This window comes from Acomys russatus, chromosome 20 (assembly GCF_903995435.1).
Source record: "Acomys russatus chromosome 20, mAcoRus1.1, whole genome shotgun sequence".
Taxonomy (NCBI): domain Eukaryota; kingdom Metazoa; phylum Chordata; class Mammalia; order Rodentia; family Muridae; genus Acomys; species Acomys russatus.
The window spans coordinates 2,939,444-2,963,565 of record NC_067156.1 but is presented as its reverse complement, the minus strand read 5'-3'; the positions used below and the strand labels follow the sequence as shown (position 1 = coordinate 2,963,565).

The window sequence follows — 24,122 nt, the reverse complement described above, 5'->3', positions numbered from 1 at the left end:
CTTGGCCGCTCTTCCTTCCCCTCACCTCACTCTCACACCTCTGGGCTCTTTGTTTACTGAATAGCCTAGGCCTCCTACTTCCTCCTTCCCATGCCTGGCTATTTCGACTTGCCATTTTATTTTCAAATTTTAGTTTGGATTGTCACTTTCCCCAATGTTATGTTCTGACATATTTTCCCCTAGAGCCCTCTGCCCGCAGCCGAGAGCCTGAGTTACTGTATGACTGGAGAATCCCTGTCGAGATGCAGAACAGGAGCTTTGATGCTCACACACTACATGCCCTTCCCACTCCTCATCCATGGCATGGGCACCGGGCATCAGGCCTCCCTGGTACCCTTGGGTGGGATAGAGACTCTTCAGAAGTCGGGGGACATTTAAGACACAAGACAATTGAACAAATTGAGGTCACTGGGGTGTGCCCTTGGAGAGGATGTTAAAACCTCTTTCTATTGGCTTCCTGGCTGCTCTGAAGGGAACAGCCCCCCACCCCCCCGCCCCCCCACACCCCCACACATTCCATCATGCAGTACTATGTATCAATATTGCCCAAAGCAACAGGGCTAACAAAGTATGCACTTTTCTCCTTGTAAATTCATTTTGTCTAACATCTTGGTCCAGCAAGAAAGCCAACAATGGAAAGATAATTTTACTTGGGGTGTGTGTGTGTGTGTGTGTGTGTGTGTGTGTGTGTGTGTGTGTGTGTGTGTGCGCGCACATACATATATTGTCTTAATATGTATGTTATTGTTTGAGTTCTTTCCCAATAAACCTCAAAGGAGCAGAAGCTCGAGTAGTGGGAAGATTTCTCTATTCACTATTAAGTCTTTCGAAACCAGACTGGTGGTTTTTTTTTTTTTTTTTTTTTTTTTTTTTTTTTTTTTTGATAACAGGGAAACTGGTGGAACAAACAATTATTATGTAGGTGCTGCAGCAAAGCCTCTAGTTGCTACTCACTTCCCCACCCCAAAGGATGCTTCCTAAACACACCTGCTGCTCTCAAGCCAGGGCATCTGCTTCCAGCTGTGGTGCTCCCAGTCTTCCCAGGGGCCACACTGTGAAAGTAGCTTTCCACAGGGTACAGCTAAGGCCACTGCCTCCCTGGCGACATCTTGTGATACTGGCTAGGGGTGTGCAGCCCAGGTACCATAGCAGGCCTGGCGAAGGGACCTTTGCAGTAGCTCCCTCAGTTTCTTTCATACTCGTGCCCTGCTGGCTCCTGGGATCACCTCAGTCCCTGTGGGTGGGACAGGTTGCCCAGAAGGACAGCAAGGCTACTATGGAAGGGTTTTGAGCAAACTAGATATCTGTAATCCAAACTCTATCCGGTGTCCTGAATTGGGTCGTGCCCTTTCAAAAGATAGTCAGGAGACGTCTGCAAAAGCCCCCATAGTACTCCAGAACTTCACTTGACTTTTCAGTGTGCCCAGGAAGGAAATAGAACATAATATTTTCATTGACATTAAACCAAAAGAAGCTACTTGCCTTTTATATTGCCAGCTACTGGGTCTTCTGGACTCGGAGTGTAAACAGGAGAGACTGCAATTCCTATAAAATAATTTATTTCAAAACACAGGGAAAGATTAAGGAGATGGCAGCCTGAAACACTGAGTTGCATTGAGCAGGGAGAAGGGCCCTCCCTCAGTGGAAACCGACACATAGAGACTGATTGACGGAAAGGCCTGGAGCTCTCCATGGTCAACATGCCTCAGGATTGAGGCCAGGCTGCTGCGCAGATTAGCAAACAGAAATGGGTCACGTTTTGTGCTCTTAATCACTAAATCATAACAGTTATACTCAGAGTAGTGATGCCTAAACAGGAATAGAATAAAATAGTTTTAAAAACATAAATTTTAATGTTTTTAATTAAAATTAAAAATAGCTTTAAAAATACTTTTTTAAGTATTTCTCTGAATTTTGCCTATTATATTAAAAAATATTGAAGTGTATTCTTATTTTTTTTTTCCACTAAAAAAGCAAGGGCAACTTCGGTTCAGGTCCTATCCCACAGTCACAAATTCTAAGTGGAAAATGTCCTGAAACAATGTCACTGGCTTAAGACACTGTTTCCTGTAAATGTATTTGATTATCCAAAGTAGGAACATCTCCACAGTGACTGTGGGTGCTACTTAAATTGACACTCTAGGACAGCGATATGTACTGCAACACGGAGCCCTGAGGTCCTAGGTCTTCACTTCTTCCAAGACAAAATGCATTACACTTCTTGTGAGAAAGATATGTATCTATCTATCAATCCATCCATCTATCAATCTATGTATCTGTCTGTATACATATTACACATATTACATGCATTATTTTCTTCATGAAGATGCTAAAATGTTCACTCAGATCATTGCAGTGGGGAGGGGGAGGAGGTGAGGGCCCTGACAGCATGCCCTCTGGTACACTAGAAAAGAAAAAATACACTTTCTTGCTCCCAACCCATCACAAAGTATGACACATTAGGTCTATTAAATCACTCATGGATTGCTATCAAGTTGAATTTCCCAGGATGTGAGCCCTTTGACCTATTAAAATGGCAACGTCTGTGATACAACATCAAGCTAAATATAATTCTAAAGTTTTTCTTCCCAACTTAGGGAGACACTTTCATGTAAACACAGCCTACCTGGCCCTGTTTCTAGCCCCACACGCACACTCCGTGCCTCCCTTGGTCACACATAAAGGCTGCCTGTGGGCACAACGCTCAACACTGCATACTTACTCGAGCAAAACGGGAAATTATAGTAACCATCTGCACACGTCTCACAGGTGTCTCCGGAGAAATTTGGCTTACAGTGACAGTGGCCTGAGCCCTGTTCACAGTCTTCTGCACGTTCAGGATCACAGCTGCAAGCTAAGAAGAAAAGTAATCACCAAAGGACCAGTCCTTCACTGTATGCCATAAAGCACACTTCCCCTCACACTTCTCAGACAATCTCTTGTGCACAGTAAGCACTCAGTTCCAGCTAAACACTATGACTATCATTAAATCTTTGTGGGTTTGTTCCTATACTGTTTTGATGCTAATTATGACAATGTTGAATTTTTGGAGGTCATAGAGATATGTAAAACCAATAGAAAACCGAAGAAGCAGCATTTATTACCGGCTCGGTGCCTAGGCACTGTTGATAGCGTCTCACCTCCTTTCCTGGTTTACATATAAGAATTCTGGGGCTCAGGGAAAGTACAGAGTTGCCCGAGATAACACAGCTAGAAAGAAGTTGAACCGATCATAGGAAGGTGGAGGAATGAAAACTGTCAGCTGGTCCCTGAGCCTATGGCACACAGCTTATCACATTCACAAAATTGACGTGAGATTTACGGATGCATCCATGGAGTGCGTCCGCTGGAACTCCATAGGGACGGTAGTAACCCTTTGCACACTTTTCACAGTTCACACCCGCTGTGTTGTGCTAGAGAAAAAAAAGAAAGAAACTTAGAAAGAAGGGTACCAGAGAAGCCCTAAGCAATAATTCTGCCATATAAAGTCAAAATTCCAAAGTCTCTAAAAACATCCAATCACAGTACACTGACTTCTCCTCGTCTCTGATGTCCCCACCACACACACAGGAAAGAGATGTCAGGAAAGGTTCAACAACCTGGCAGCCAGGGCTTGCCCCTGTACCAATAAACATAGTGAGAATTTTATAGTTTAGTTCTTTAAACACACACACACACACACACAGAGAGAGAGAGAGAGAGAGAGAGAGAGAGAGAGAGAGAGAGAGAGAGAGAGAGAGAGAGAGAGAGAGAAGAGAGAGAGGACAGAGAGAGCGAGAGAGACATAAGCGCTAGAAGAGATATAGACAGAGAGACAGAGAGACAGAGAGAAATGTCATGGGAATATGTTTTCGTTTTAACCCCAGGTGTGGGGATCTGGGGCTGCTTCACAGCAGGTGACTATGATTTGCCTTGTGCTCTGGCAAGGGCGTGTTTTTGCCAGCTGCAAGTAGTTTCTGTGAGTGTGTGACTTTTAAAATTCTGGGAACTTTTCAGAGGTTGCATAAATGCTACAGTCCTGATGGATGGGCTACTGGTTGGTGATTGCGTGTTATTTGTTAAGTGGTCATATGCAAAGAAACAGCAAGAAGACATTAGATATCCTGCCAGTGAAAATCAAACTCGCCTCAAGGAACTTGACAACCTTAACGAGCAGGAAGTGGTCTAACAACAGCAATGCCCCCCTTTCCTCTCTATACTGTTTTCTCTCATATCTTGTGTTAAAAAGTTGAAAGACAGAAAGAAAAGGGGTGGAGAAAAGTGGATGAAAAAAGAACCCACAAAGTAACAAAAGCTGGCTACAAACAAAAACTGCTTCGATGAACTTGACAGTCTGATCACTACCGCCTGGTGGGCGGGCTGCATTGCCAAGCCACAGGGGAAGAGGATGCGCTCAGTCCTGACATGACTTGATAGACTGAGGTGTTGCTGTGTGTGCAACCTGAGGAATAGGGGAGGAGGATGGGGAAGAGGGAGGAAGTGTAGGATTAGGAGGAGAGGATTGGGAGGGGGCTACAGTTGGTATATGAAGTGAATAAACAAATACATTAATTTAAAAACTCCCCGATGTCCCCATAGCTTCCGACCAGTCCCTATAGCTTAGCTCAGAGGAGCCAGTGTGTGAATAATCGCCATACCTGGTTTAGCTCAAGGAATGAGGCGGCACATAAGAATTAACACCTGGTGCAATTTTGGAAGGAAAGCGCATAGAGATCTCTGGTTCTAGTCATTCTAACTTTGTGTTTCCATCAGGAAACCATTTTTAGTGCACTTTTATTGTGTGAATGGACAATGTGAGCATGAGGCGCGTATGTAGAGCTTGGAGTTGGGTGGCCTTTTCTAGCTCATGGCTAATCCTTGTAATTGCCACAAAATCAATTACCCGGCACACATCACTGGTTTCCAGGAACTGCACATCATAGGTCAAGCTCAGTTCTGTCTGCTTCTCATGTGGGAAAGCACTGGGACAGTGCCAACAGTGAAAGGGCGAGCAAAAGCAAATCAACAGGAATGGATACAACATGATCCCTACAGAACCTGCACAGAAGCCGCGGCGAACAAAGGCCCAGTCTGTGTCCTTCCCCTGCAGGACTTTATTAACCACAGACCTTTGGTTTGTAGCACTCTTGTCCTGTCGGCTAAAAGTCTGAATCCACTTTAGCACTGAGGTCAGAAGCCATGCTGGCCACGTCTCCAGCATAACATTCACATCATGAGCCTTGGGAGCAAATAAGAAACAGCTGGAGCCCACCCACCACGTGTTAACTAACCTTCCACCCTATCGCTTGCCACTGTGACTTATCACAGAGGACCTCCCCTAATCTTGGCTAGCCATCCAGCTCAAGCAGGACATTAGAACTGTCCTCTGCGGTGGGCAGCCTTGCCTCTCTACCTCAGTTCATGCTTAAATAGCAGTGAAAGACCAGGAGAGAGCAGCACACTACAAACAGAATAATGTCTGTCTATTTTGGATGCTTTTCTAGGCTCCCCACAGTCCGAGGGCAGCTCATACCATTGCATTTATGGACAACAGGGTCCTGGCTGGACCCAGCACAGATAGGTCAAGACACAGAGTCAAGGTGGCTTCTCAGGTTTACAGTGGCCGTCTGGAGGAAGCAATTCTGCCTAGAAGAGTGGGGTTTGGAGTTGTGCTTGGACAAGACTTAATATCAAATTGAACCTCAGAGACCCAAGAAGAGCAAGTGCAATGGCACCTTCTGCAGGCAAAATACCTGTCTCCCACCTACGACACACCCAGAGGAAGGGTGTGTGTGTGTGTGTGTGTGTGTGTGTGTCCTCAAGCCTGAGTCACAAGTGCCTTCAGCCGTTAAGCCATCTTGGCAGCTGGTACCTGCCTTTTTCACATGAGTTTCACAGCTCAAACCCAAGCCCTTATACCTGCACAGCCAACACTGTGCACTGGGGTGACTGAGCCATCGCCCCAGCTCCAGGGAGGCCTTTTACGGAGTCAACTAGAAACCAGGCTCTTCTTTGATTGTCTGGGGTCTGAATCCTCCACATTGAGCTTTCCAGCATGCTTTGACCTTTGACCTTTGGGCAAACACTAAGTCTTTGCCTCTTGCACTCAGTTCCCTGACTGGACCTACCCGGTTAGCTCCCATCTCTGTGAATCTTAAGCAAATGGAGACTGTCCATTCATTAGCCACTTTGTTGTCCCCAAAGTCTCCAGAATGAGTTTTCCTTACAGATGTTCCACATGAACTAGATTTTGGTGCCTTTTTGAAATTATCTGGCCCCCTCTCCCGACTCAGTTCTCCCTGAGCTACCCATGGACTCTTGCTCCTTAGTAAGGCCTTTGTCCTTGTGTTTTTCCAATGCCCCCAGTGAATGCCTGTCTCGTTCCCTTATGTCCTGATGTCTCTACTCAAATGCCACAGCCTAGAAAACTGGACCCCTTCTTTGAATACCCCACATCTTAACCCAATAGCTAAAATGGGAAACCCCAAGAAATAAAATGAATCAATACCAATGACAACTCTATCTGCCTCCGGTAGCTGCTTCTTCTTCAGAACAAGGGTCTGCTTCTGTCGTCATGGCTGTCTGCTGCAGTTACACTACGTTTCCTTCAAAGCTCAGGCTTGAGCACGAGGGTCAGTGTACCAGAGGCAAGAGGCAGTGGCTTTGAGGAGTGATTAGGTCACGAAGGCTAGTCTTTTATGAGTGAATTACGGGCCTTAGAAGGGAGGCTTTGCAGAATTTGCTCCTTTCATCCTTCTGCCTTCCACCATGTAAAGACAGAGCCTCACCAGACAGCTGACGCTGCTAGCATCTAGATGTCAGACTTCATGGTCTCGGAATGGTGTGAAAGTAACAGTTTCTTCTTTATGAGCTACCCAGCTTCAGGTGTTTTGTTACAGCAGCGCAAACTGACTGAGATGCTATGTGAAGATCCCTAGAGACAACCTCCCTGTCTGTGCTCTGAGAGGATGGCTGATAATTCATCCTTTCCCTCTTATGAGTACTGAGCAGAAATGGTGGGAAACAGCTCAATTACTACATGGTGGGGAAAGGGGGGTAGAATTTTCCACAGGATATGTGTTCTTTAACAACAAATCCCAAACCGACTACCAAGCTGACTGGCCTTGTAACCTCTTTTCTCTTCCTTTATCAGTCAAGACTCCACCGCCCCCCCCCCTTGTGTACATGATATAAAATACATCGTTAATTTTTTCCCCAAATGAAGAACCAACTGTCCCACACAATTTATAAAATGTCCATCTTTTCTATTATGAATGATATAACATTTATAATTAAATTATAACATTCCCATGAGCTGGCTTAGGTTATGTTACTTTCTGTCAGACTAATGCCTGAAATTTGGTTGCTAGGCTTTTTAATAACTGCCATGTGGGTGAAAGGTGAAGGCATACCTCTGGGGTTTTGATTGGCATTTCCCTCCTGAGTGAAGCAGCTTAATGTAGCTGGACTTTTGGCTACTTTGTGGGTTTTTTCTACCACCCTCCTCAAGCCTTACTCAACCCTTCCAAACCTCCAGCACTAGGTAGGAGAGATAGGAGGTTAGAGGGGGGAGGGGCCATTGATACTGTTAGGCTACTTTTTGCTGATTAGGTGTGTTGAGTTCCTCAGGGTTAAGTTGGATCTTTGCCTTCAGGATATCCAATTCCTTCTTGTTTTCATTTCTTTGCGCAGCAACTAACAGCATCCAATCCCCGTTCAGCCAACAACAGCGACCCCGCCTCTCAGGGCCCTAGCATTTACATATCCTCTGAAAAGTTCCCAGAATTCAAACCTCGCAGTGCGTGCACTTGCACAAACTATCTGCAGCTGGCAAAACCATGCCCCTGCCAGAGCATGAGGCAAATCATAGTCACCTGCTGTGAAGCAGCCTCAGATCCCCACACCTGGGATTTAAATGAAAACATATTCCTATGACATTTCTTTGTTTTTAAAGAAACCAAAATTCTCACTACCTTGGCTATAAGCTTTCTAGTCCCTTCTGCTACTTACCTTTGTGAGAGGCTGTTTTAGTATTGTGTATTTTGGGGGTTTGCCTGTCTTCGTTTAAGAGCTTAGGACCTCTTTATTTGTTGTGGTTGTCGACCATTTGAGAATCATACAGTTTATGAATATTCTCTCCCTGTCTGTGGCTTGCCCATTTGTTTTCTTCGGTGTCTTTGGTGAGCAGGAGTTTTTAATCTCAATGAAAGCTGATTTCTTCACTTTTTATGATTACAGCTTTCTATGACCCGAGGAACTTTCCTTATCTTCTGGATCACACATGGATTCTGCACTTTTTCTCTAAATTTTTTACAGCCCTACCTTTACCTTATGTCTATGTTTAATACCAAATCAATTTTATGTATCTCAGCAGGGATGAAGGCTTAGCTTCTCCACATAAAATCTATTTGTTTAGAACTGTTTGTCTCTCCCTGTCTGTTGGTTTCTGCATCCTCCTCCTGTTCCCCGTTTATATACATGGGGGACTGGTTTGCCCGCAGGAAGCTATCTGAAAATGGTATCAGGGCCAACCCCAAGGTTGGTAAGACTCTCACCTGACAGTTGATGCAGACTCCGCCACCTGCATAGACGCCTTTGGTGTTCAAGCTTGCCTGCTGTCGCTCCACTTCTGGGTCATAGTAACAGTCCACAGCATGCCCATGGCAGTTGCAGGCTGGAACAAAAGCACTCTTGGTCAAACTAACATGTGACATTTAAACTCCCAGGCAGGATCTTTGCTCCGTAGCTTCTAATAAAAGTCTGTTCTGAAGTTCTGGGGACACTCTGTGGAATATTACAGGGATTTTTTTTTTTACACAAAGACTATTATATACTATTATATACTTTATAATATCTTCTATATTATAGTAAATGAAAGATTTCTATTTTTACAAAGATATATAATTATAACAATGATGACTCAAAATGCCAATTAGTCACGTGCACAGACTGCTACTCCCACTCTAAGAGTTGTCCGTCTCTTTATTTATCATAAAATATGTTTATGTGCATTGTTGTATTTAATTCAATCTCTAAGGTAGGTGCCTTTATCCCCATATCATATATAGAAGAACTGATAAAGGGAGGTAACAAGATGCTCTGTAGCTACACAGCACATAAGAGAGCCAGAAGTCAGGCCCATCTTTGTTTGACTCCAAATTCTATACTCTCAGCCAATGGTCTAAACTTTTAATCTCAGGACTATGTATAATGGTGAAAAGTAGGAATTAGGTTAATGTCTAATTATAGATAAGTTACGGCATATGTGGCTGACTACACACCCTATGAAGCTAGGGCTGCATGTGTTTTGTTTGTGATGCAACATGGTCCCCCACACACAGTGGCACTCACTCAGTCCTCGTTGTATTGACTTCAATTCCTACCATGACAATCTTGTAAGCCACTGAGAGTGATACCAAAGAATTCATGATGATTGGGAAAGAATCAATCAAAAAGATCAGGACACGAAATTAACTTTGACCAGTCAAAGCACGCGTAACACAGCCACTAAGATGTCTGGCTAAAATGTCCATGGTAGCTCCACAGTAAGGCCAGGGCTTTTATGTTTCTCAGAAACTGACAGGACAGAACTCAGTTATCAGTGTGAAAATAGAAGGAGGGGCCTTCCATCATAAGTTGGTTTTGTTGCCATTTGTATCACAGCAACAGGAAAAGTAACAAATGCAGCCCTGATGGGGCTTGTGTGTCAAAAACCATCTCTTCCTTACTTTCTTTCTTTTTCTTTTTCTTTTTTGTTTGTTGTTGTTGTTGTTTGTTTGTCTTTTGTTTTTTGAGACAGGGTTTCTCTGTGCATCCGTGGATGTCCTGGACTCACTTTGTAGACCAGGCTGGCCTGGAACTCACAGCGATCCGCCTGCCTCTGCCTCCCAAGTGCTGGGATTAAAGGTGTGCGCCACCACACCCGGTTTCTTCCTAACTTCCTAATACCCATGTGGGTTAAGAGCAGCTTTCCATTATTTCTCATTTCTTCCGGTCTCTCCCACCTTCCACACAACCTAATTCACAATGGCATCCCACTATGCTCCGTGTTTAATCATCACTCTCATCCTTTCTCATCTCAAGACAGCAGCAGACACCTCAAGACATGGCTGAGGTTAAATTTTGTTGTGCCTGCATGCCATTATGCGTATATGGCTCAGCAATAGAGCATTTATCTAGCATACATGAGGTCCTGGGTCCAAAACACAGAACTTTAAAAAATGCTAATAATCTAGACCAGCATGTTAAAACACTCAGCTCTATCCAACTATGAAAGCATCTTGCATGTACTTAACAATTCTTTTTTTCCTCTTATAACTGAATTTAGGATACTTTCCCCTTAAGTAAAGATATTTACTTTACACTGGTTCCCTTATCCATGGTTACATTTTCCATAGTTGAGTCACCTTCAGTCTACAGATAATAAGTAGAGAGTCACAGAAGCAAACTATTTGTGTTTCAAACTGGGTCGTGCAGGCAGTGCAGCCCAAGCGCAGGCTGTCTTTTCAGGGCTCTTTGCGCCCAGCCCAAGAGTCGCCTAGATTCCTCTTGGTGATGAGATGAGCTCACAGGGTCCAAGCGAATGCTTCTCCGGTTCATGCAAGCCTTTTTGTACCTAATAAACGCTCTCAGCTGCAAACAAGGAAATGCTAGCCAGTTTACCACAATATGGTGTCATCACACTCTGTTAGTTACTGTGCCAAATCTGTAAATTCAACTTTCTCATAGCACGTGCGGACGGGAACATACAGCGCAACTCATGGTCTCCACTAACCTGGATCTTAGCATCCACTGGAGATCTGAAACGTGTACGTAAGATAAGACGGGGGCTACCTTACAGTGAACAGAACTGAATCTCTAAAACGAACACGACTCCATCCTCTCTGTGACCCCAGGGCACCCTTGCTATCAGTCCTCAGGTAGAAAAGGGAGGGGCTCTCTCCTCTGAGCACAGGGCTACTCCTCAGCTCCACACCAGCACCCACCTTCACACTCATTGTGCTGCTCCTGCGCGGCGGGCTGCCAGCGCCTCTGATTGTAGCCTGCACAGCAGCGATTGCATGTCTCCCCACAGGTGTGGTGCTGGCATTCACATCGGAACCTGAGCAGGAAGGCAAAGCATATTTTGGTAACTGAAAAGGGTTGTTGTTAGTGGTGGTGGTAGTGATGGTGGTGACGGTGGTGATGGTGGTGTCTGGCAGTGATGTTGGCGGTTGTGGTAGTGTTTGGTAGTAGTAGATTATCAACTCAGAGCAATCTTCCTGCCTTAACATCCTGAGCTTGAAAAGTTGTTTGATTTAGAAGTTTTGTTTTGTTGGAGATTGGTTCTCATTTATCGCAGGCTGACCTTGAACTCGCGATGTAGCTGAGGAAGACCTTGAACTTCTAATCCTCCTGCTTCTACCTCCCAAAGTGCTGGGATCACAGGGTGAGCCACATGCCCGGTGTATGCGGTACTGAGTTTATGTGATGCCAGAGCTCAAACCCAGAACTCTATGCCTGTTACATACACCCTGCACCAACTGAGCTACACCCCCAGCGCCAGAGCATAGTCTTTATTGTTCTTGTTAGTTCAGTTGTTCCTGCTAGTCTAGCGTGCACAGAGTCATGAGTTCAATCCCCAGCACCAAAACCAAACCAAACACTTCTGTTCCCATATATAAACATGATATATGACACATACATAACCATGGAAGCACATTCACTGAGTAATTACCAAAACAAAGCAATTTGCATACATCATGCCAGCCCCTCCCCCACTACCTCCATTGCACAGATGGTGCAACTAAGACGCCCAGATAGTGAGAGACTTGCTAAAGGTCAAGTGGTCATAAGAGAGCCAAAGGTCAAGCCAAAGTCGGACCCAAAATGCCAGTCCTTTCTCCTCCACCACATTATGTTATGGTAACTGACCAACACTGGGCACAAAATGGCTCACACCTATCATCACCTCACCACTCTTGGTTAGAACTGTATGCTGCCTAGAACTAGTGTCACTGGCTGTCTAACATGGGTGCCCTCCATCAAGCCACCAGGCCACCTCACCAAGCAGAGCATAGTTCATACATGCAGGTTTTCCGGTATGTAGCACCAGGTTGTCATCGCCAAACTCTTCTGTATTGGCACAACTTAAATAAGACTGAAGGCTTCTCGACCCAGTCAACACCTCTTAAATGCCAACCATGTAAAAGATTCTGCAGTGTGTGTGTGTGTGTGTGCATGTGTATGTATCTGTTTGCATATGTGTGTTCCTGTCTGTGCATGTGTGTGTGTGCATGTGTGCACGAGTATGTGTCCATATATGTGTGCCCATGTGTATGTGTGTGTGCATGTGTGTATGTGTGTGTGTGCATGCAGTGCATGTGTGTGATTGTGTGTGTGCATGTACATGAGTGTGTATGTGTGTGTGTGCCAACCCACAATGTACCTTCCCACCTTTAGTGCTCATCTCATCTTGAAGTAGAACTGTCAAACATGTTAGAAACCCCAAATTAAATAAATTCTAAACCAGAGGCTGGAGAGATGGTTCAGCAAGGCTACCCTTCTAGAGGACTTGGGTTCAGCTCCCAGCATCCACATGGTGACTCATAACTGTCTATAACGCCAGTTCTGAGCCATTCAATGCCTTCTCTGGCCTCCTTGGCCAATGGGCATATATCCAGGCAAACCATTCATACATATAATAAAATGAAAATAACTTTTTTAAACATAAAAAAGCAAATACAAAAATCAGTGGATACAAATTATTAATAACTGTCCAGCATGGTCTTGGGTTTGAAAATTTTGGTAGCAGCATTCCATTTTATGTATAGGGCACTATGATTCATTAGTCATGTCTGCCATGGACCCACTGGTAGTCTGTGGAAGGAGAAGAAGGGCTGACAGATGGGAAGTACACACACACACACACACACACACACACACACACACACACACACACACATTCTACCACCATCTTTTTTGGACTCTGAAACATTCCTCTTGAGATCTAGAGCCTAACAATCTTTAAGAGGATATAAATATCCACTGAGACAATTAGGCGTATTCGTAGCAAGGTACGTTGAGTTCTGCACTATACTTACTGTTTCTCAGCGTTGTCAGCATTGCACTGGTCAGCATGGCCATTGCAAACACACCGCCCACCAATGCTGATGTCCTTTATACTGTAATAATACTGCATGATAGAAAACAGAATGTGTCAGCTTCCAAGAACTGCAACACGGATGCTCTCTTACTGACCACTGACCCGCATAAAGGCTTTTCCTTTATTCTACACTCTTGTGCCATTTCTCCTTGCCGATCTGAATGCAAATAGGAGCCACGTTTGCTTGTAACTTGTCTTACAAAATGAATGCATTCATCAATCAATTTAATTTCTTTTTTAAAAGCCCTTCAGAATTTGTCCATTAACATAATCAGATGCCTTAAATGCATGGAAGAAAATTACCTATGGGGAAAAAAATCACTGTATGACATGAGTGTTCTAAGTTTGTTTACACACTGAGCATATGTATTTGCCAAAATGATTTTGTGCCTACTATGCACAAACTACCGCTCCAGGGATAGAAAGGGAGAAAATATTTACAAAGATGGATCAGACTCATCTCTTCCAGGCTGCCCACCTCAACCTCTAGGCTACTAACCACATAAAATGCCAAACTCCAGAGGCTACAGTGGGCATCTTCCAGTCAGCCTTCTGGGTGACCTCGCCCGCCCTTGGCCTGAGCCCTTCTAGCAGTAGCCACAGGGCTCTGGTTCTCTAGCTTCCTGTGGGCTGGGCATCTCTTCTACTGGCTGTCTCTGTCCCTAAAAGCGAGGGTACCATCTTAACTGAGGATGGGAGATGCTTCAGTTAGATAGCCCTCAGAGTGCAGAGAACCAGTGTTCGCCACCATGTGCTCTCCTGCACTAGAGCACATTTCTCGGCCTCTTTTTCCTAGGAGGGGCTACGCCAGGACCAGATTTTCTTGGTGGGAATGACTTCTATAGCTTGGAACATGGGGGTTTCCTCTTTCCTCTGCTGCAGTGATGCAGGGGATACAAAGTATGGCTCTAAGACACTGCAAGAAACAAGGAGCCTGGTCCTCTGAGTGGCTGTGTGGTGGGCATGACCTCACCTGCTGATGCACACTAGACTGCTGAGTAAAAGAGTTGCACCATCTACACTGATGTCAGACTGACTACATATTGGGATTACCACGGTTCTTCCTACCACTGAGCTAAACTGACAGCTAAACTGCCCAGGCTGCTCTTTCAACTCATTCTGCAGTCCAAGCTGGCCTTTCATTTGCAATCCTCCTGCATCAGCTTCCCCAGCAGCTGGGATTACAGGCCTACACCACCAGGCCTGTTTGATTTTCTTCAAATAGCCATATGTATTTTTTACAGGAACCGCCCCTCTGCCTAAGTAGCAGTGACTGGGAAAGGTACAAGAAGAATTTAACTTATTTGACCAATGACGCAAGGAAACTAAGGCAGCCAATTGGGTGCTTAGGACACCCTACTCACCCGGCGTGTGACAGTGGGGTCCCGCTCTGCCTTGGAGATCAGATGACCAAGGAGGGTGTTGGTTCGCAGAAATCGCAAGCGGATGTTTGTTGCCTTAGTAAACTCTCTCAGAGTGTCAGAGAAAGCAAAATTTTTTGCACCTGGACGACCATTTATCAAGGATACAACCACCTAAAACCAAACAGCAATAAAAGGACACACCAGATGAGTGTTCTCTGCTCAAAATGTAGCAATGAGACCTAAAAGGAACACATGGCCCCCAAAGCACCTGGTTCTCAAAGGAGCCCCCAGATGTGCTGATGTCATCTAGCGTCTAGTTGCTGGTTCTTGGTTCTACACTCAAACCTGATCTCTGTGGAAAAGATGTCTCATTATCAAACCTCTGTTCTATCAGGTGGCTGTGGAGGGGGAAATACTATGAAATGCTGGAGAGCTACTGTCATCTTTATAAACATAGGGAAGTGATTCTGTCAAGCTGCATCAAGGAAACAAAGTTGAAATACCTGACAATTAAGCAGTGGTTCTCACCTTCCTAATGCTGAGGCCCTTTAATTCGCTTCCCCATGTTGTGGTGACCCTCAATCATACAGTTATTTTTGTCCCTCCTTCATAGCTATAATTTTGCTACTGTTATAACTATAAACATCTACTAGGAGTTGTTCAAACCCCCAATGGGGTCGGGACCCACAGGTTGAGAACCACCCATGTAAATGAGACCCTGTGAACCAGCATAATAGTTTGGCTTTTCATGCCTCAGCTGATGAGCTCCAAGCCTCATTGGCTTAGAATATCAGCTAGAGGGCCCTGGTTAGAGCTACTTGAGGAAGACCTCATACTCCTAAGGAGAGAGGACTCGAAAGTCTGTTTATATTCCTATGGCTTCACCATTTCTTCCCTGGCTGTCCCCACCTCTGTTCACATCCATGTGGGCTCAGCACTGTCACTCCCCCCGACCCCCACCCCCAATCTCCTTAGTCTTACTGGAAATAGTGCGTTAAGAGGTGGGGAGGGATCATCACCAGTTACCTGTGACCCACCCACATTCTAAACCTATCCCCAGGAGAATTCTGAGGTCTGTGAGCCTTGGATCCCAAACCCCAACTTCCTGGGGAGAACTCAGGGCCCCAGCAGACCTTCCAAGCCAGCTCATTCCTGTGCCGGCCTCTCAGAGGCACTCACCTCACCATTTTCCAGAGGCACGATACGTGAGTACTCCGTGACACAGAGCACCTGGTCATCCCTGGTGATGGCCACATTTGCTTCTTGCCCAAACTGGTGTAAACAATCTCCCCTAGAATCTAGAAAGGAGACGGTTGAACGTTATCAAATAGTGCATCGTTTTCTCATAGATCGCTTCAGGTCCCTTGTGTTTCCTTAAGAGACACAGAAGAGAAGAACCAAGAACTCTTTTGGACTTCTAGCTGAGAGCTTAGGATGACATCTTTAATTCATGAAAAAAGAAATACCTGGCTGCTTCAGTTCAAGTGCCCTTCAGGAACCATGACTGAAGATATGTTATTAACACTTTATGTCTCAAGTAAGCAAAATTGCTGGCCACCTTGATTCATCAAGTGGTTCAGAGATGCTTACATACCTTATTACCCAAGACAACAGGTTCAAAATAAGTAACTTGGAGTACAGGGTTCATAAAGATGGGATTCCTTCCTACCTTCTCATGAAGGGGGAAGAATGTGAGCAAGTTCCCTTATAGCACCTCCCACCAATGACAGCAAAGCTTTTATTTAAAAAGGTGCAGCCTCCATTCTGCATATGGAATCATTAGCGTCACTGTATACATGACGAGGACCAGGGCCGTTTTGAGAACAACTTAGGAGGTCCAAGCCCTACCTAATCACACCCAGACACTTTTTCAAAAAACTAAATCCAATGTCTGAAAGTGTCTCGTATAATCAAAACCCCTCCTAGCACAGAAGACAAGACAACTTACGAGCAAAATACTGCCATGGGGAGTAGGTGCTTCCAAAGTCTACAGACCTTTCCAGGACCCAAAGGTCAGGGCGGGGAGAATTTGCAAATTTGATCAAAACATAGGCCACATGGAAGAGCTGAAAAAGCAAGAGAGATACAGTTTGTCTTGATTGAGAGTATAGCTTAGTGGTAGAGCACTTGCCTAGCAGGCAAAAGGCTCTGGGTTCAATCCCCAGGACTGCTAAAAAGAAAAGGTTAAAGGCACTTTGTCCATAGCTTGAGCATTTCCATAGGATGTTGATTCCCAAGGCCACGAGATGCAGATCCGGTTTCTACCTGCATGGTGGCCATCTCTACCCAGGTGCCGTTCCTCGGGTCATTATTCTCAAAAGCAACAATTGTCCCTTCTCCCCTAAGTGCATGTGGTCACCACCATTGTCACATAAGTAATGAATGTCCTTGAATGTCTATATATCAAAAGCTTAATGCCAAGTACTAAGTCCTTTGAGGCATAAGAACCAACAGAACAGCTCAGAGGCTCTCTTGGGAATGCTAGAGCTTTCCTCCCCCAGTGTGTTTAGGGCTTGAAGACTGCTCCCCTATAGAGTCTACCTAGATTAGCTAAACCTGCCTCCTTGGTCCAGCTGTCTAGCATAAGCCAAGCCCTCTTTTTAAAAAATATATTTTATTAATTTATTCATATTACATCTAAATTGTTATCCCATCCCTTGTATCCTCCCATTCCTCCCTCCCTCCCATTTTTTCCCTACTCCCCTCCCCTATGACTGTGACTGAGGGGTACCTCTTCCCCCTGTATATGCTCGTAGGGTATCAAGTCTCTTCTTCGTAGCCTGCTATCCTTCCTCTGAGTGCCACTAGGCCTCCCCATCCAGGGGACGTGGTCAAATATGGGGCACCAGAGTACGTGTGAAAGTCAGTCCCCACTCTCCACTCAACTGTGGAGAATGTGCTATCCATTGGCTAGATCTGGGCAGGAGTTCGAATTTTACTGCACGTATTGTCCTTAGTTTGAGCAGGACCCCTGGGACCAAATCTGCTCATCATAATGTTCTACTTGTAGGTTTCTAGGATCCTCTGGATCCTTCTATTTCCCCATTCTCCCATCAAGACCCCCCCCCTTTTTTTTTTATCTCTATGTAATAGTCCCACCATCTTGTTCAGCTGTGTGCAATAGCCCTGCCTCTCTGTTCAACTCTATGTAACAAATATGCTGAGCTGCCAGGGTGCGCAAACTTTTTCATCTGGGAGCCTGGACCACTCAATCCCGGCATTTCTGTGCCGCCTTCTTTCCTTCACCTGTCAGGTGTGTCCCTGGAGCGGTGCCGGATGCAGCAGCACTACTCAATCCTAACAGAAGCGCTAATTGGTTGTGAGAACTGTATTTTCTCAATCACGGATATTGGCCGGGCTCTGGTTTTGCTAGGCCCGCTTGCTGTCAGATTGGCTGGAAGATGAACGGATTTTCATTTCTACCTCTGCATTCAATCTGTAGTCATAAGTTTTAGTTTAAAAACGATTTTATCCTACCTAGAGCTTTAATAGTAAAGTTGAAGGCCTCAGGGGTTATGGACCTGCTGAAAGGCCTGGGGGATCCCACGGGCTCTCGTCTGACTCTGGGAGCCACCACTCCATTGCAGAGTCCACCCTCGCTGTAAGAGGGCCCTTTTCTGTTTCTCTGAGGGAAGGTTGTCACAGCAGTACTGAAAGCCCTAAGTCCCAGCCAGTTCTGCCCCCTTCAAGCCTGTGCTTTCAGTTTGGGCTGTGAGTAACACCTCTACCTGTCTGCCAGGGCTTGGGGGAAGTCCTACTTGATACAGAAGCACCATGACTTACAAGGTGGTCTCAGTGCCATACAGCAATAGCTAACGGCAGAAATAGAGTTCTCCCCAAGACATACGCCATGAATACTAAAGAGATTGATGGGAAATTCAAAACTCCTGTTGGAAAACTATAACAAATATGGATCCTTCCAAGTATTTATAGACCTGGTTCAGTGCTGTCAAAGTAAAACCATATTTAGGTATGAAATTAAGATGAATGATGAATGAAGCATTTTGAATACAAGAATCTTTCTACACATGCTCCGTTTCTGCCACCAAACTCTCACAGTGATAGCTCCTACAAAATAATCGATATATTGTGGTTAGTAATCACTTCTGGGCTTAGCTTCATATGGCTCCATGGTGCTACGCCACTCTCCTGTCACACTACAGTTACTGGAAATCCCCAGCCAGAGCTGGGAATGGCACTCAGGTGTAGGAAGCCATAGCTTCAAGTGCCAGCATCACATAAACCAGGAGGCAGGAGATCCAGTGGTTCAAGCTCATCCCTGGCTATTTCCCAAGTTTGAAGCCAGCCTGGGTGACAGGAGACACACTGCAAAAGGGAGGGAGAAAGGGAGAAACGAGGTGGGAGTAGGAAGGAGGGAAAGATCTCAGTGAGCAGACAAGAGTGCCCATTGGCTTCATGAGAACCTACCAAGCAGACAGGATGTGCCACTTTCAAAGTGCCCCTCCTGCTTTTGTTTGGACACTGTTTCTGAGGTTCCTGGACTCGCGTGTACATGTGCTCTGGCAAGGGGCAGGCTGTATTCACTTCTCATTCGACTGGCTTGATGGATCTACCACCACCGCCCTGAAAACCATTCTTTTGGGTTTTTTTGTTTTTTGTTTTTTTGGGTTTTTTGGGGGTGTTTTTTTTTTTGTTGTTTTTGTTTTTGTTTTTTTTTTTTTTTTTTTCAAGACAGGGTTTCTCTGTGTATCCTTGGCTGTCCTGGACTCACTTTGTAGACCAGGCTGGCCTCAAACTCACAGCGATCTGCCTGCCTCTGCCTCCTGAGTGCTGAGATTAAAGACGTGCGCCACCACGCCCGGCTCTGCTGTCCAGGGGATTTGCTGCTGAGCTGGATCACTGCTGTCTATTATACAGCGCTCCGGCTCAGCAGCAAATCCCCTCTGACATACACACTTTCTAATATTGCCCAAAAGGGAGGAGTGGCCTGTGGGTGCTCACAACCTGGCTCAGGCATGGGAAGGCAGCGGGCAGGGTCTTTCTTCTGATTGGTCACTGAAAAGGGTAGCTTCTAACTGGCAGTTTCTGTTAAACAAGTTACTCTCTTACTCCCTGACATTTGGTCTCCCACAACTGAAAAGACTTCAAAGCAAGCACACAAGTGAGCCTTGAGATTCACTGATAGAAAGTGAGGAAGCAGCAAGCAGGGAGAAGCAGGGGGCCACAGCAAAGGGCTCTCTCATGTAAATATTTGAGGAGCAAAGATAAAGGGGTGGGAAGGAAATAGCTAAAAACTAGGAACTTGCAATCTCCTCTCAAATGCGTTTGTAACAAGCTAAAGCTGGCTCGGGCTCTGTCTGCTTAGGGGGACCCATGGTAGCCGTTTAAATAATGTTCTGATAAAGCAGATAAGAGACTTAAAGCTCTTTAGACTTCAAAAGATTTCAAGGTGAGTAGGTGAGATAAAAAAGAGAGGAGTCTGATCCTTGTCTCTCAAAGCCACTGAAATCACAGCTTGCTGCAGCTGGTTATTCATTCATTTCCTAGTCCTCCTGCGCTGAGCATTTGCAATGAAAGAACGGAATTTGCTGTGGACAGAACGTTACATGGATATATGAATGAATGATTGCATTAATCAATTCAAACAAAAGTTGTGTTGCTGCTCCTGGGTTCAGGAGGCAGATACTAGCAGGCAAACAGATGCATCGTGAACCTCACAAGGGGCATACTGGATACTCTAATTTAATGAGTGAATATATTGATCCATAAGAAACATTTTAATAATGACTTTTCCTAATGGTTTACTTTGACTAGTCTGCAAACCTACAGACGATGGCAAAATGGTGTAATGGCTGCCCATCCATCTTTCACTTACATTCACCAGCTGTTTATATTACACACACACACACACACACACACACACACACACACACACACGGAGGGATTTTGATTCTTTGAAAGTATCACAATGCTTGTATCTCCCCCAAACATGGACATTTCCATAAACTTAGCATTTTCAGGACTGTTCCAGTTTCCTTTCTGTTGCAGTGATAAAGCATTCCAGGAAAACTGGGAAGGAAAGGATGTATTTGAGGGAAGTCAAGGCAGGAAGTAAAGCCAGAGCTTTAAGCAGAAACCCCTTGGAGGAAGGGTTAGCTGGCTTGCTCACCCACAGTCCCACACCTTGCTAGCCGTCTTATATAGCCAAGGTCCACCTTGCCCAGGGAAAGGTGCTGCACACAGGGGCTGGACCTCCAATGTCAGTTGACAATATAGCTAATCCCCCACAAAGGCCAATCTGACCTAGCCAATTTTCAGATGACTGTGGCTGTGTCAGATTGACAATTAAAGATAATCAGGGCAATGGGAAAGGAATGTGTAATCAAAGCAATCTATTTAATGTTGTTCCTGTTCGAATTCCCCTGGTTATCATGAGAATGCACACTCTACCTTCTTTTTCCTTTACAGGACCAGGTCTGAGGTTACATTTAGATATAGGTCTCTTCTGTGTCCTTTTATCGAAAATGTCTAAAGAGCCCATACACACACACACACACACACACACACACATACACACACACCTGCCACCGCCATGATTTTGTCTTTCTCAACAGCGACACCTCAGATACTCTAAAATGTTCCACAGTCTGCCCTACAGGCTGACTAGTCTGTCACAGAGCCTATCACAGAATGTTTCACCATCTTAATTTGGTAGTTTGCTCATGACTGGCACAGGCAGAGCCCTGATCACTACACTGGTGCTCAGGACATGGGTACGAATTCCCTTGTCCTATTTCCAGTCATTGAAACAAGTTGGGTCGTTTTTGTTTTTAGTTTTTCATTGGGAAGAGAAGAAGCATGAGGAACGAGCTGCTTCGCTGTGATGACCTGGTTGGAAAGACTTTCATAAAGAGTCCAATCCTCAAAATGCAGTCAGAGTCAGCGATGAAGCTAGGACGCAGCCGGTCTGTAGCCAGACCCTTCAACGCTGCTGTCAGAGCAAGCCTGTCAGCGGCTCTGCGGGAGCACTGTCGGCATCTGCCATCACTGTGCACTGGAAAGCACAGTGCCTGGGCTCTCAGCGGAAAGGTTCTAAGGAAGTATTGTCAACTTATTACTGGCTCCCAAAAGAAACTGCTCCCTTGGAAGGAGGCAAGGTAGATCATTCTGGAAACTGTCAAGATAGAATCCCAAAAGTGCTAAGTGACCTCTGACCCTGGCATTTCTTCCTGAGGGGACCCTACTGCACTGCCGATGAAGACAGGTCACCAGCAGCTTGCTGGGTAATTTGCTAAATCCTCTCACAAGTCTGCCTCTACCTGTGAGGGCAATTCTACCAGTCATCCCACATGCCAGCTTGCGCAGAATCAAAAACCCACACCAAGGTTCCCTGCACTCTTTCTAAGCCATGAAGATTTGAACCAGCAAGAGGACAAGATTAGGGTAGAAACTAGAAGGAGAGAAAAGTTGAGATTTTATAACCTCTTGGTGGGAACGTGACGCAATAGGAACTAACCTGTAGTTACAATAAGTGTAGTGGACTGGACCACACTAGGGTGACTATGGACAAGGATAACAGAATATGACATAGTGTGCACGTGCACACACACACACACACACACACACACACACACACACACACACACTTAACTCTATAAATCTGTGTATTTTCTGTGTCAGTTTGAATTTTTGAAAAAAAAAAATCACAAAAGCCTAGGAAATAGAATCGTAAGCCAAGCCTTAGTTTAAATACTGGGGCTTGGTCTCCTGTGCCACATGCACACGGTCTCCATTGCAGAGAGAAACTAGTGTTCTTCAGTTGCTCTGATTAAAGAACAATTCTGTTGCAGTAAAGTAGAAACCCTTGGGGCTTTGGGCGGGGATGCAGCTCAGTGGTACAGCGCCTGCCTGCCGTGCTTGGGACTCTGAGTTCAATCCCCATTACCCTCCCCCACTAAAGCTAAAGGGACTGTTCACTGCAAATCCATCACTCTGCAGACAAAGGTAGCAGGACCAGTGCAGATATGACACTGGCCTGGTCTATAGTGAGTTCTAAACCAGCTGTGCAGACAGACCATGTCTCAGTAAAAAAAAAAAAAAAAAAACTGGAAAGACTTGGGTAGCCAATAGCTTAGAAAAAAGCAATCAGCAAGAAAAAGAAAAAAGGAAGTCCTACATCTAAATTTTATGCTGGGGAGCTGCGGAGATAGCTCAGACAGTAACATGCCTGCTGCACAAGTATAAACAGGTAAATGCAGATTCCCAGCACCCATGAAAGGGCCACCATGTTTGTGCACATCGATAACCCTAGAGCTGGGTGGGGTGGGGCAGAGACAGAAGGATCCTGGAGTGTCAGTCAGTCAGTGAGCTCAGGGTGCAGTGAGAGCTAGCTTTTTATCTTCAGCACCTATGTAAGAGCCAGGCATGGCCACGAATACCATTAGCCGTTTTTGTTTGTTTGTTTGTTTCATGTTCGCCTTCTGTTTTGCTCACTTACAGGAACATCACTAGAACATCTGACTCACGCACTGAACTCAGCATCCAGAGAACAGCGGGCCTGACAAACCATGACAGAGGTTGTGTTTACCCGAGGCAAGGAGAACTAACTGGACTTTAATTGCTACAATTCTGCAAATCCTCCTCTAACTGGCTGGCTAATTTTATTCTTTATTGGATAGTAACAAATTTAACTAGTAATAGATTTACAGACCGATGCCATAGTAAATTTGTGCTGCCTGGATCCATTAGGACTTGCGGCAGTAGTGACAGCAATACTAGAGCGCTGTTGCAGTGCTGGGGATTAAAGGCGGGACTTCACACAAGCACTCGGCCACTGAGCCACTCGCCCAGCCTCAGATTCAGAACAATTGAATCAAGCTAATTCTCATCTATCACTCCAAATACCAACCATGTATTCTTCCTGCCCAACTGAGACAAGGCATTCTTTGAAATACACCTCCCTGCGCCCCCACTTTCCTCCTCTGGCTACTGCCTTTCTTAGGTCCTGTTATATAAGATGCAGACACTGTAAATAGGTGTGGCCACATCGGAGCACCTCAATTCGTGAAGGAGATGAAGGGTCTGGAGACAGCTCGAATGTTTCAATGCTTTCTGACAAGAGCTGTGAATTTCTAGGGGGCACGGCGGTGGCCACGGGTGCTAGCTTGGCATTTTCAGCCTTACTAGTCATCCGCTGTCACATGAAGTATGACCAGCCAGCTACAGATGAAATATTCTTAGAACGCCCTCTGACCTTTACTGCCCTTACTTCCTGAACACTGACGCCTCTACAGTGTACTGTTTGGGAAACTGAAGGAGACTCACGCAGTCCATTCACTTGGGGGGTTAGGGTCTCCTTTACTCTGTGCTGGCCTTGAACTCCTAACCCTCTTGCCTCTACTGCCCAGTGCTAGGATTACAGATGCATGCCACCAGATGCCTTACTGCTCGTCACAATGACAAACCATACAGCAGCATTCACCTGGTTTTTTGAGAAAGATTGCAGCCGAGTTCTGGGCTTAGGAAGCTGTCTTCTGGGTATGTGGGCTCCACAGGGACTCTTTCAGCAGCTGCCCAGAGCTGAGCTAGAGAGGAGCCATATTTCAGGCATTTGCCTTTCCTCTGTTTGACTTTTTGGGAATCTGAATGCCCCTCCTACCACCTAAATGTTTCTG

At 45.4% G+C, this 24,122-nt stretch overlaps 1 protein-coding gene across 1 annotated transcript in view; it reads right to left on the bottom strand.

Annotated features, from left to right (window-relative positions):
• The window catches only part of Lama3 (laminin subunit alpha 3), a 227,444-nt gene that overhangs the window by 156,152 nt on the left and 47,170 nt on the right, over window positions 1-24,122 (bottom strand). Inside the window, exons 3-11 of the mRNA XM_051163755.1 lie at window positions 16,436-16,553; window positions 15,667-15,785; window positions 14,488-14,658; window positions 13,062-13,153; window positions 10,965-11,080; window positions 8,535-8,653; window positions 3,323-3,413; window positions 2,723-2,854; window positions 1,483-1,545 (exon numbers count right to left, since the gene is read on the bottom strand). Coding sequence (XP_051019712.1) covers window positions 1,483-1,545; window positions 2,723-2,854; window positions 3,323-3,413; window positions 8,535-8,653; window positions 10,965-11,080; window positions 13,062-13,153; window positions 14,488-14,658; window positions 15,667-15,785; window positions 16,436-16,553 — 1,021 coding nt within the window. The remainder of the gene's footprint in view (window positions 1-1,482; window positions 1,546-2,722; window positions 2,855-3,322; window positions 3,414-8,534; window positions 8,654-10,964; window positions 11,081-13,061; window positions 13,154-14,487; window positions 14,659-15,666; window positions 15,786-16,435; window positions 16,554-24,122) is intronic.